Source organism: Schistocerca nitens, chromosome 2 (assembly GCF_023898315.1).
Source record: "Schistocerca nitens isolate TAMUIC-IGC-003100 chromosome 2, iqSchNite1.1, whole genome shotgun sequence".
NCBI classification, from domain to species: Eukaryota; Metazoa; Arthropoda; class Insecta; order Orthoptera; family Acrididae; genus Schistocerca; species Schistocerca nitens.
The window spans coordinates 877113760-877126101 of NC_064615.1; the positions used below are offsets into that span (position 1 = coordinate 877113760).

At 44.7% G+C, this 12342-nt stretch overlaps 1 protein-coding gene across 1 annotated transcript in view; it reads left to right on the forward strand.

Annotated features, from left to right (window-relative positions):
* Window positions 1-12342, forward strand: part of LOC126235406 (glutamate receptor 2-like) — an 82376-nt gene that overhangs the window by 13510 nt on the left and 56524 nt on the right. The window contains exons 2-3 of the mRNA XM_049944128.1: window positions 4279-4578; window positions 9374-9435. Of these exons, the coding sequence (XP_049800085.1) occupies window positions 4279-4578; window positions 9374-9435 (362 nt within the window). The remainder of the gene's footprint in view (window positions 1-4278; window positions 4579-9373; window positions 9436-12342) is intronic.

Genomic DNA, 12342 nt, shown 5'->3' on the forward strand with positions numbered 1-12342 from the left:
ATGCCCGGACTCAGGTGTGTCATGGAATTTCTGTAGAACATCTAAGCGCATGTGTTTAGGAATCACTGGTAGCCACCTCTTTCCAAACGGACCAAAGTTTTCCTTACAAACAACCTTAAATCGTCCTTTCACATCCTCTGACCGATTTAAGGCAAGCATAATTTGAGATATCTTGGCGTCCTGCTTCTGCTCAGCAGAGAGATCCTGGAGTGCAGCGAGGCAGTCACTATTTTAATCAAAGTCTTGATGGTCTTGCACAGGGTTTCTTGAGAGACAGTCGGCATCTTGGTTTTTCTTCCACTTTTGTACACTATGGTAATGTCATACTCTTGAAGACGTAGTGCCCATCTGGCGAGTCGTCCTGTTAGATCCTTAAGACCTGTCAACCAACAAAGTGAATGATGGTCCGTTACAACTATGAATGGCCTTCCATAGAGATACTGTCGAAATCTGCACATGGCCCAGGTCACAGCAAGACATTCTCTTTCTGTAGTTGAGTAGTTTCTCTCGGCTTTTTTCAAGTGTTCTAGAAGCATAGGCTATAACTTTCTCTTTTCCATCCGAAATCTGCACCAGAATAGCACCGATCCCATCCCCACTGGCATCTGTGTGTAGTTCTGTAGGTGCTCTCTCATCATACAGACCAAGTACAGGGTCAGTCGTCAGAGCTTTTCGCAGCACATCGAAAGAATCTTGTTGAGCACCAACCCAGATAAATTTAGCATCGGGTTTTAACAACTCTTGGAGTGACCTGGCTTTGATACAAAAATCTTTGATAAAACGACGGTAATAAGAACATAATCCGTGGAAGCTTCTTACATCTCTAATACTTTTAGGAATGGGAAATTCCGTTATAGATCTCACCTTTTCTGGGTCTGGCCGCACACCTTCATTTGACACTAGGTGTTCAAGTATTTTGATTTCTTTTGCTCCAAAGAGGCACTTTCTTGGATTAAGTTTCAGTCCGGCTTGTTGGAGACACTTAAGAACGGCCCACAGTCTTTTTATGTATTCATCATCTAAATAACAAAGACACATCGTCCACTTCAGGTGCCTTAAAAGATCATCCATCATCCATTTAAAAGTTGCTGGTGCATTACACGAACCAAACGGCATTACCTTAAACTCATACAGGACCTCAGGAGTGATGAATGCAGTTTTCTCACGATCAGCCCCATCTACTTCCGAGTACATGTCCATAGTTGAGAAATCTTATCCCCCTTCAGACAATCTAGTGTGTCGTCAATTTGTGGAAGAGGGTAAACGTCCGTTTTAGTTATGTTACTAAGTTTCCTGTAGTCAACACAAAAGCGCCAACTGCCATCCTTCTTCCTGACGAGAACCACTGGTGACGACAATGGGCTCTGCGAACTCTGAATGATTTTTAATCATTTTTTCTACCTCGTCGCGAATTATTCGACTTTCCGTTGCTGACACACGATATGCTCTCTGGCTTATTGGTTGATGGTCTCCAGTGCTAATCCGGTGCTTCACCGTCGATTTGTCTAATTTTCTCTTCACCTGTGGATTGAAGCATTCAGAGAACTCTTGAAGAATGGAAAGTAGCTTCTTCTGTTGTTCCTTAATGAGATCTGGTAATAGTCAAGCTAGAAGATCTTGTCTCGTAGTGGTAGCGCCAATTTCGCCCACAGGCTCGGCATGGGAGGTTTCTATGACGCTCAGCTGTTCTGCAATTAACGGCTCGGCGTTTGCTACACACATGCGTCTTGGAATAATCTGCGGTTCTCGGCGACAGTTCACTATCCACAATTCACCGAATGCGTTCTTAAACGAGACGACAGAGGCTGGGATGACCAAGTTATTCTTCAGTGGTATGCTTCTCTTACATTCCACTACAAGATCCATGGGTTGATGCATGGCTTGACACATGACAGTTACCTTTCTAGCGATGACTGCAGGAATGATCACTTCACCCAGCACACATAGTCTCCACCCACTCGAATGCGCATCTTTCTGTCCACAGTATCTCATCCCGTCTAGCATAATCTTCGAGCGACCACAATCTATAATTTCCTGGGCTGGCCGAAGTGGCCGTGCGGTTAAAGGCGCTGCAGTCTGGAACCGCAAGACCGCTGCGGTCGCAGGTTCGAATCCTGCCTCGGGCATGGATGTTTGTGATGTCCTTAGGTTAGTTAGGTTTAACTAGTTCTAAGTTCTAGGGGACTAATGACCTCAGCAGTTGAGTCCCATAGTGCTCAGAGCCATTTGAACCATTTTTTATAATTTCCTGAGAAGTTTTCAAAAAGTCCCATCCGAGAATGACGTCATGACTACACTCTTGTAAGACGATGGATTCTAAGGGCTGTGTATGGCCACTTATACCCACACGAATGGCACATCTTCCTAGGTTTTACATATCTGCCAATAGCCACCTTCAGCAGAGATGTTTTGCTGTCGACGCATACGGTTTTCTGCAACTGGTGACAGTACTTATCCGAAATGACTGAATGTGATGCTCAAGAGTCCACAAGAGCTTGGGCTGGTCGGCCATCCATGAGGATATCGACGTAGTTTCCTATTATTTTTGTCGTGATCGACGGCGGAGGATTTTTCTCTTCGGCCGCCTCACCTCCAAGGAAGGTTGCACCCTTTAGTTTTCCAGTTGGCGGCGCCTAGGTGATCGGCTGGAGCTTCTAAACGGCTAGGGAGACCTCGATCGACGTGTTGGGGAGCGACCTCTCCAGCGGACAGCTTGCGGCGATGGTGACTTACGTCATCCTGCAACCACAACTTTTAGTTCATATTCGTCGTCCCGGAGTTGGCGTCGGCTAAGCTCGGTCTGCTGTCTTCTGGCGCGGGCGTCATCAAATATCCTCCGCCTTTCTCGATAATAGCGCACCACATGTCCCCGTCGTCTTCAGTGGAAACATACTGGTTGGTTATCCTGGGTCCTCCAGACGTCAGTCTTCCTTGGTGCCCAAACAGGCTCCTCATGCCACATTGTAGGGCCGTAACTTCGCCTAGGTCTCGACTTTTCCACTGTTTGAATGGGAAATGAAGGATGAGAGATTGGGTTCAATGTCTGTTCCACTTCCTCTCTTATGACGCTTGAAGCGTCTCGGTGTTTTGCTCGCCGTGCAATCGAAGTAGTACCTTCTGAACTTCCTCTGTCACTATCTGACGAAGAACACTTTTGAAATCAGTTCCTTCCTCCATCAGAGACATTGATACGACGTTTGGAAGCCCTTCAGACTTCTTGCGTGCAATTCTTTTTTGATGCATTGTCTAGATATACTGGCACCATTTTATGAAGTCGTCTGCTGTCGAAACCTCATTCAGGAGTGGGGCTTGATACATGACTTCAGCAACACTCTTCATGAGATGTGCAACCCTATCTTTCTCCTTAATTCTAGGGTCCACTATTTTACACAGCTCCAAGACGTCTTGAATGTAGGATGCTGTCGTTTCTCGTGGACGCTGTGCCCTGCACTTTAATTTATCCTCATCCTTGCAGTTCTGTCGTTGTGTGTCGCCGAAATACTTGCGCAGTTCCGCCTGGAATACTTCCGAGCTTGTGAACTTCTCCTCGTTGTTCTCATACCGTTGCTTGGCAGTGCCCTCCAAGTAGAAAAATACGTTAGCCAAACACACGGTGTCATCCCTCTTGTTAAATTTGGCCTTACGCTCATATACCTTCAGCCACTTGTTTGTATCTTGACCATCTTCACCAGAGAACCTGGAAGGATGTCTCATGTAGTGGCACACAGTTGCTGTCATCGTAACGTGCTCTTCTTCTTCTGTCTCCGATAGATTGCCATCTGTTGAATATGGCTCGAATCGGGTTTCTCGCCACGTAAACGGCGGCTCTGTCGTGGCATGATGGGAGGCCACTGTGTCGTCGATAATGTGTGCTATTACAAGTTCCAGTACCCAGCGTCTCCACCAGAATAATTTCACGTAGAAGAAGGTGTTGGTAGATGAATGACGAACACAAACTCCACTTAACGAAGGTTTATTCTGCACTTGACCGCGGAGCGAAGTGCCTCCGGCCAGAACACATACATTTCAGTACAATGATTCTTGCCATATGTGGATATTTCTAGAATGTACTCGAGCCGAATATATAAATTAAAATTTTCCAGTTCAGTTAAGTTTTGAAGTGACGACCTTGCACGCAACAGTCTTGTAGTATACTCACTACACTATGGCAGCTGTGCTACTTAGCGTCTTCTGCGACAATGTAACTAATTTTAAAAATATATCTAATTCAGAACATAATTTCCTTTGATTAGTAATTTTATATTTTTGTCCCCTCAGGATCTGTTTGAGAAGCGGCAGTCAGAGTTCGTGTGGCTGTTGCTGCTGAATGACAGGAAGCCAGATTTGGTGTTGCACGATCTGCACATTGAGTTCAACTCGAATTTCTACATCGCGGTGCCATCAATTCGGGGCCGACTCAACTTACTGGAAGCTTACAGGGTAGGCAAGGGATATCCGCTCATTATGAAGAAGTACTGCACATGGCGTGCCAGCAAACAGTTTATCTGCGGAAACGAAACCGTCATCATGCGCCGAAAAGACCTGATGGGATACAACATGACGGTGGGGATAATTACGGTACGTCATCATTCACTTTACTCAAAAATATATGTCTGTCCTTCAAGAATGGAAAAACGTTGAATTATGACGCATTTTATTGGGATAGTGTACCAACTAGAAGTAGGCAGTTGTAATAGGGGCTGTTCAAAGCTAAAGGAACCAGCAGTGCAGAATGAACATCCGTCTCCGAAATCAAAAGTGGCCAATGGAGTTAAGTGACAATTGTTTTATATAATCGAAATGAAAGTTCCATTTACGGTGACATGTACCGCAATGATACTTACTGCTAGAAATTACGTATGTATGAAACAAAATGTAGGATGTGACAACGACTACACATAGTGTTGCGAAAATTAAGGTTTTCACATCGTAACACTGTGTGGTGGTGTATGCGAGTATGTTTCCATTTTAATTTATTCGATTTTTTCCTAATATTGTATATACATGAACAAGGCCCTGTGTAGCTAATCTGACATGAGAAATAGAGCCGGTGACTTCCACTGGCAGGTCCATGTGGCGTCGTCATCCGTCACAGCCCCGTCGTCCTGGTGGGGCAGCGAGATTCGCACCAATTCCATCACAGAAATGACCAGTGCTTACTGTCGGCAACAGTGCGCTCGTTGTGCAGTGCGCCATTACCAGTCACGTGTCCTAAAACACTACCGCCACTGTGAGTGTGGAGATACGCCTTCTTCCTTGCCACGCTAGTCCGCGAATTACTGTTGGGTTCACTCTTTCAGAAAAATAACCTGCCTTGCACGATTGCACTGGCCTTGTTGAATTATCACAGTGACAGCATCCCACGTCCACCTGCTGTCACAGTACTGCTGCCATACACCGCTCAGGCTTTCGCTAATATGCCCATATGTGGTCGTTTGTGCAACATTCTCTGTTCCTTAAGAACATTTTTGCGCTCCCGCTGAACAAGTTGGAAGGCAGCGTTATCACTGAGTCGGCGTGAAGATTAAGACATGCTCTTACGAGCTCATCTGTTATAAGTTTCTTTTCGATTAGATCCGTCAATTAATTTGTAGTTCAGTGTATGTGATCATTGCGTTATTTAAATTAAAACATGAAGAAAATAAATGATCTTTGTTGAAGTGTGAAGTAATAATTTTTCTAAGATCTTTTGCTTTTTTTCGAAGTATGAGTGTACTCTCACTTATAAAATTCTCATATTAATAATTAATCAGGGCTTTCGTAGCTGAGCAGAACAAACAGCTGGTTAGATACCCAAATTTTCGTTTACTAATTTTTAACATTTTTTCTACGATTTTCGCAGATCGAACTTAAAGTGACACTCTACCCATAGTAGTACCATCCCGTTATTTGCTACGTAACTTCATCATTATGAATACTTGCAAGTCAGAGGAGATGTTGGTAGTTGACACTTGTCTGGATTATCAGAATCTTTACCAGCACGGTGAACTCAGTGTCTGGCTCCCCTTTGATACAACTGTAATGAAATTGCTTGTTGGTGTGCGAATTTATATGTACCTTCCCCCTGTAGCTTCTTGTTAATCGGTATCAATGATTGGATGTTCCGAATGTAAGGGCTTATTTCATTCTAAAATGTTTCAACGAATTATCTCCTCTGGGGTACAGACCTCTTGCTGACGATGATACACTCCTGGAAATTGAAATAAGAACACCGTGAATTCATTGTCCCAGGAAGGGGAAACTTTATTGACACATTCCTGGGGTCAGATACATCACATGATCACACTGACAGAACCACAGGCACATAGACACAGGCAACAGAGCATGCACAATGTCGGCACTAGTACAGTGTATATCCACCTTTCGCAGCAATGCAGGCTGCTATTCTCCCATGGAGACGATCGTAGAGATGCTGGATGTAGTCCTGTGGAACGGCTTGCCATGCCATTTCCACCTGGCGCCTCAGTTGGACCAGCGTTCGTGCTGGACGTGCAGACCGCGTGAGACGACGCTTCATCCAGTCCCAAACATGCTCAATGGGGGACAGATCCGGAGATCTTGCTGGCCAGGGTAGTTGACTTACACCTTCTAGAGCACGTTGGGTGGCACGGGATACATGCGGACGTGCATTGTCCTGTTGGAACAGCAAGTTCCCTTGCCGGTCTAGGAATGGTAGAACGATGGGTTCGATGACGGTTTGGATGTACCGTGCACTATTCAGTGTCCCCTTGACGATCACCAGTGGTGTACGGCCAGTGTAGGAGATCGCTCCCCACACCATGATGCCGGGTGTTGGCCCTGTGTGCCTCGGTCGTATGCAGTCCTGATTGTGGCGCTCACCTGCACGGCGCCAAACACGCATACGACCATCATTGGCACCAAGGCAGAAGCGACTCTCATCGCTGAAGACGACACGTCTCCATTCGTCCCTCCATTCACGCCTGTCGCGACACCACTGGAGGCGGGCTGCACGATGTTGGGGCGTGAGCGGAAGACGGCCTAACGGTGTGCGGGACCGTAGCCCAGCTTCATGGAGACGGTTGCGAATGGTCCTCGCCGATACCCCAGGAGCAACAGTGTCCCTAATTTGCTGGGAAGTGGCGGTGTGGTCCCCTACGGCACTGCGTAGGATCCTACGGTCTTGGCGTGCATCCGTGCGTCGCTGCGGTCCGGTCCCAGGTCGACGGGCACGTGCACCTTCCGCCGACCACTGGCGACAACATCGATGTACTGTGGAGACCTCACGCCCCACGTGTTGAGCAATTCGGCGGTACGTCCACCCGGCCTCCCGCATGCCCACTATACGCCCTCGCTCAAAGTCCGTCAACTGCACATACGGTTCACGTCCACGCTGTCGCGGCATGCTACCAGTGTTAAAGACTGCGATGGAGCTCCGTATGCCACGGCAAACTGGCTGACACTGAGGGCGGCGGTGCACAAATGCTGCGCAGCTAGCGCCATTCGACGGCCAACACCGCGGTTCCTGGTGTGTCCGCTGTGCCGTGCGTGTGATCATTGCTTGTACAGCCCTCTCGCAGTGTCCGGAGCAAGTATGGTGGGTCTGACACACCGGTGTCAATGTGTTCTTTTTTCCATTTCCAGGAGTGTATTTATTGGGATTCCACCTCATCTTAAGGAATCACATCAGTATGATTTTTTTCTTATTTAGCTACTTTATGAGCAATTTAAGAAAGCAATGCTTACAAGCGAATAATGTTTATTTCATGGACATAATTCGATTTTCATTTTCTCCCTTTGTGTACTCCTCCATGATTACTGACCGCCAGCATAAAAAAATAATTGCTGGCTTTTTAATATAATCCATTGCCTGGACCGTCGTGTTGAAATCATTATATAAATTTCCGTCGCACGTTTGATGTAATTTATTGGGCCATATTCTTTTAAGGATTTCACATGAAATTGTACGGAATGGAATCAGGATAAATCGAGATTTTCTATTCTTAACAACTGAAAAATAAGGGCAGGACACCTTTTAACTGGAAGAACACAATTGAGGGTTCAGAGTTCTTCCTCAATTTTCAAATTCTGTGTAGGTCAGTGCAGTGCACTCGATCGTCTTGTTCACTGTGTGAAGTGAAGACATTCAGTGCAGGAATCACATTCCGTCTCGATTGTTTTAACTCTAGTGGCGTCTGCCAATTATAATACACCAGACCGTTGGCGTATGTACGGTAGGAAGACTACTCTAGTTATTCCTAATACATGAAACAAGCAGTATATAACATTATATTCACTGGCTTATAGTCAGGCTCTCTAGCTGTCCTGCAAATGTGCACGTACATGAACTTTGCTAAGAAGTTAAACGTATTTGTGGCTGTTGTGTGATTTCTTACTTTACATGTGGGTATTTGTGTGGTTTATTGTTGTACATGCGGGTATTTTAAACGTATTTTTTGTGCTTTCTTATTTTACATGTGGGTATTTGAAAATAAGCAGTTTAAGATGCTATCCAACTGTTATTCTTGGGAACCATATACCATACAGACATTTAACAGGGTGGTCAGAAATAAGCTGAAAAACTTGTAAGAGTGTTTCAGGGTAGGTTGTGCTGAGGAATAATTGTTAAGATAGAATTTCAATATGTTGCGCAATTTCGGAGTTAATTAGTATTGAAGTATTGAAGTTAGACAATCAGGCGCTGTGTATGCAAATTCTGGCGACCCATCAGAGACAGTGTCTCGAGATGTGTTCTTCGATTGGTTCAAAAATCGCTCTAAGCACTGTGGGACTTAACATCTGAGGTCATCAGTCCCCTAGAACTTAGAACTACTTAAACCTAACTAACCTAAGGACATCACACACATCAATGCCCGAGGCAGGATTCGAACCTGCGACCGTAGCAGCAGCGCGGTTAGGGACTGAAGCGCCTAGAAAACGCTCGTCCACAGCGGCCGGCTCTTCGATTGGTTTCCTGAAACCGGACAAGACAGCGATATAAAAATTGGACGTGGGGCATTAGTAAGGATCGAATCCGAGCCAACAGCGGATCAGTCTCGTGCGCTATCATCTACGCTGCCAGAACAGCCAACACTAAATGTACCTGGCGGGCCGCTTGGCTTGGCGCATGAAAGACATGATTGGCTAACTTCAGTGTCAGTTAACTCGGAACCGGCGGAACGTATCGAATTTCTTTCTGAATAATTATTTCTCAGCACAACCTACCCTGCAACACCCTTATAAGCTTTTCAGACTGTTTCTTACTACCCTGTATAAGGAAGATTTGTACAGTGAATGTGGCGGGTCTCATAATTTGTAATAGACCCTTTGATACGCATGACAAGAATCCGATATATAGCTATTGACAATAATTGTATTATTTCTTGGCGTCTAATATATTTCTCGGTGGTTTCAGGACTGGCCAGAAGTGACTTTCTTCAACAAGACACACTGTGGAGGACTTACTTGTGAAGTCTGGCAAGTTATGTCGCATAGACTTAACGTCACGTGAGTAGATTTTTCCTCAGGTAGCATACAGTGTGTCCAAGGAAGAAAGGACAATATTTGACAAAGTGAGAAAAGTGACAGAACGGGCCTTACGAAGCAAAAGAATATGCGATAGCCATATCCCTTTATTAAACACATCCTAAGACGAATCTGAAATGGCAGGTAGCATGGATGTGTGAGAGGTGTGGTGATAAACTCAACACACCCAGACGGAAAAGAAGATTATTTACATTTATTCGCCTCAGCAATATTCGAAGAATACCGACGAAAAAGAACAACTGAATTCCGAAGAAAGATGATATTTCTATGAATACAGAATTATTTTGCCTTCTTCGAAATCAAGCGTTATAAGAGCCGCCAAAGAGCTATTAATGAAAGGTTCAATCAGAATGATTCTTCAAGTTATTCTTTCAAACATTTGAAGGCGATTTTACAATTTTGCACACATGAATTTTACATCCCATAACAGTGAAACAATACATTTTTATAGACTTTACAAGTTTCACAACAATTTTCCATTATTAAATAGATGTGTTAATAAAATGCCCAGTTCATACACAAACAATGGAAGGATTAACAGTATTAAATAATTACTGAAGGAGCTGAAAACATACATATCGTTAATAAACAGTCGTTGACAGAAAGTGAGCAGTTTAAGATTAGCCCAGACATCGCTGTGTTATTTCATTCAGTTCAGATCAGGTAGTTCAAAACACACACACACAGTAAAACTACGTACTCACATGGTGACATCAACAAAAATGAATTACAGATCGCACACTGAAAGGAATCGTATGGCCCTTTCTGGTCTTAGCTGTGAATGATTTTAATGTTTAACATTTCGGTTCTGTATTCTTGGTTCAAAAAGGCGTGTGAAATCTTATGGGACTTAACTGCTAAGGTCATCAGATCCTAAGCTTACACACTAGTTAACCTAAATTATCCTAAGGACCAAAACACACCCATGCCCGAGGGAGGACTCGAACCTCCGCCGGGACCAGTCGCACAGTCCATGACTGCAGCGCCTAGACCCCTCGGCTAATCCCGCGCGGCTGTATTCTTGAATTTAAAAAAATAATTGTGGCAATTTAACGCTTGAGTGTTTAAAAGAGTACAAGCAGTTCAAAAAGATTTATTTCTCGTGACAATTTTAATACATGGGCTTTTATAAAGGAAACACACCGTTGTAAAAGATGAAACCTTTTATTATACACAGCTGTGATTGCACCAAATAGTGAAAGCGTTTCCGTTTGGAAAGTATTCCTTTTTACAAGTGGAATAATAGCTCGTGACTGTTCTACTAAATCGGAAATCTGATCCACGTTGGGGACAAAGACAAATATGACAGTAAGCAATCAAAGCTAGACAGCATTACACGGGAGAACCGAAATTAAATTTTATAACAAGTCCTCCCTCAAAGAACAGGAGTGTTCGCGAATCATAAATAGCACTTTGGTCACTGGTAATGCAGGTGCCCATAAGTTTCTTTCTGCACCCGTCCTTAGTTGGATGCTAAATAGTAACAGCTCGGCATTCACGAACCGAAGCAGCAGAAATGAGAATGCACTGACTCTGAGCACGCGAACCTACAACCACAAAGGCACTGAGAAGCACAAATTCGTCAGATGTCATAGGCGCGCTTTTCACAACTAATGATCGCCATACATAACTTGGGTAACCGGACCTCAGTTTTCTTTGAGAAATCATAGTTACCATGTAGAACGGTTAGTAAACATTCCCTCTCGATTGAGCACGCGTGCAGTTAAATCCATTCGGTGAAGAGCTACACTGCCTGCTGCGGGATACCGATGAATGCACCACTACGAATGTGAAGCACAGAGGAGTTTAACGAGTGGATTAGTATTAACGCATCTCCCCCCCCCCCTCCCTGTAGAGGTAACTTGGAGCACGGGCCGGAGGGGGAAGGGGGGCACATTTAATTAAGGTATAGTACGTCCTTCAGTAATCCGGTCAACAAGCTGAAGCTTAAGCTGACTCTTTTCTTGGCTGCTCTGTCCCGGGCAAGAAAGTTGACTGAGGGTATAACCCTTAAGACATGATACGAACCGACAAAGCGGGGGGAGCCTCTTAGATGAAATCTTCTATTATTACCATGTGTCCAAAAATTTTTCAAAAATGTTGTGTCACTGGCTTTTGACGACATAGAGTGCCTCCTCGTGTTATGCCTTGCAGCCTCCTTCTGGGGGGGGGGAGGGGGGGGGGGGGGAGCGAGCGAGATGGCGTAGTGGTTAGCACATTAGGTTCGCATTTGGGAGGATGGCAGTTCAAATCCGCGTCCAGCCATCCAGATTTCGGTTTTCCGTGATTTCCGTAATTCGCTCCAGGCAAATACCGTGGTGATTCCTTTGAAAGGTCACGGTCGATTTCCTTCCCCATCCTTGTGACATTCCGAGCTTGCGCTGCGTCACTAGTGACCACGATGTCGACGGGTCGTTAAATCCTGACCTTCCTTCCTTCTGGAGCGTGAAGCGAACATTGTTCTTTTTAGCTTGCTTAATTTCCTTAACAACATTGTGATGAATATCTTCAAGCAGAAGGCCATTTATCGATCACAGTTTAATTATAGGAGAATTAATAGGATATGCAAACATCAACGTTTTCCTTTCACGAACTGCAGTATTAAAGGCAAAATTAAGCCATTTGATAGAATGGCCCTACTTTAACTGATATTCAGCGTAAAAAATAATAAGGGCCGTATTCAAAGTACTGATGACTTGTTCTACAAAGGTTGTCTGCTGCTAATATTATATAGCTGTTAAATGAGAAGCTGTAGTATTAAGGCGAAAAGGGCAAAAAGGTGGGAGCTTTGTCGCTTACCAGGTCGTTACAGCAGCCCAAACAAGGAAAATCTTTCTG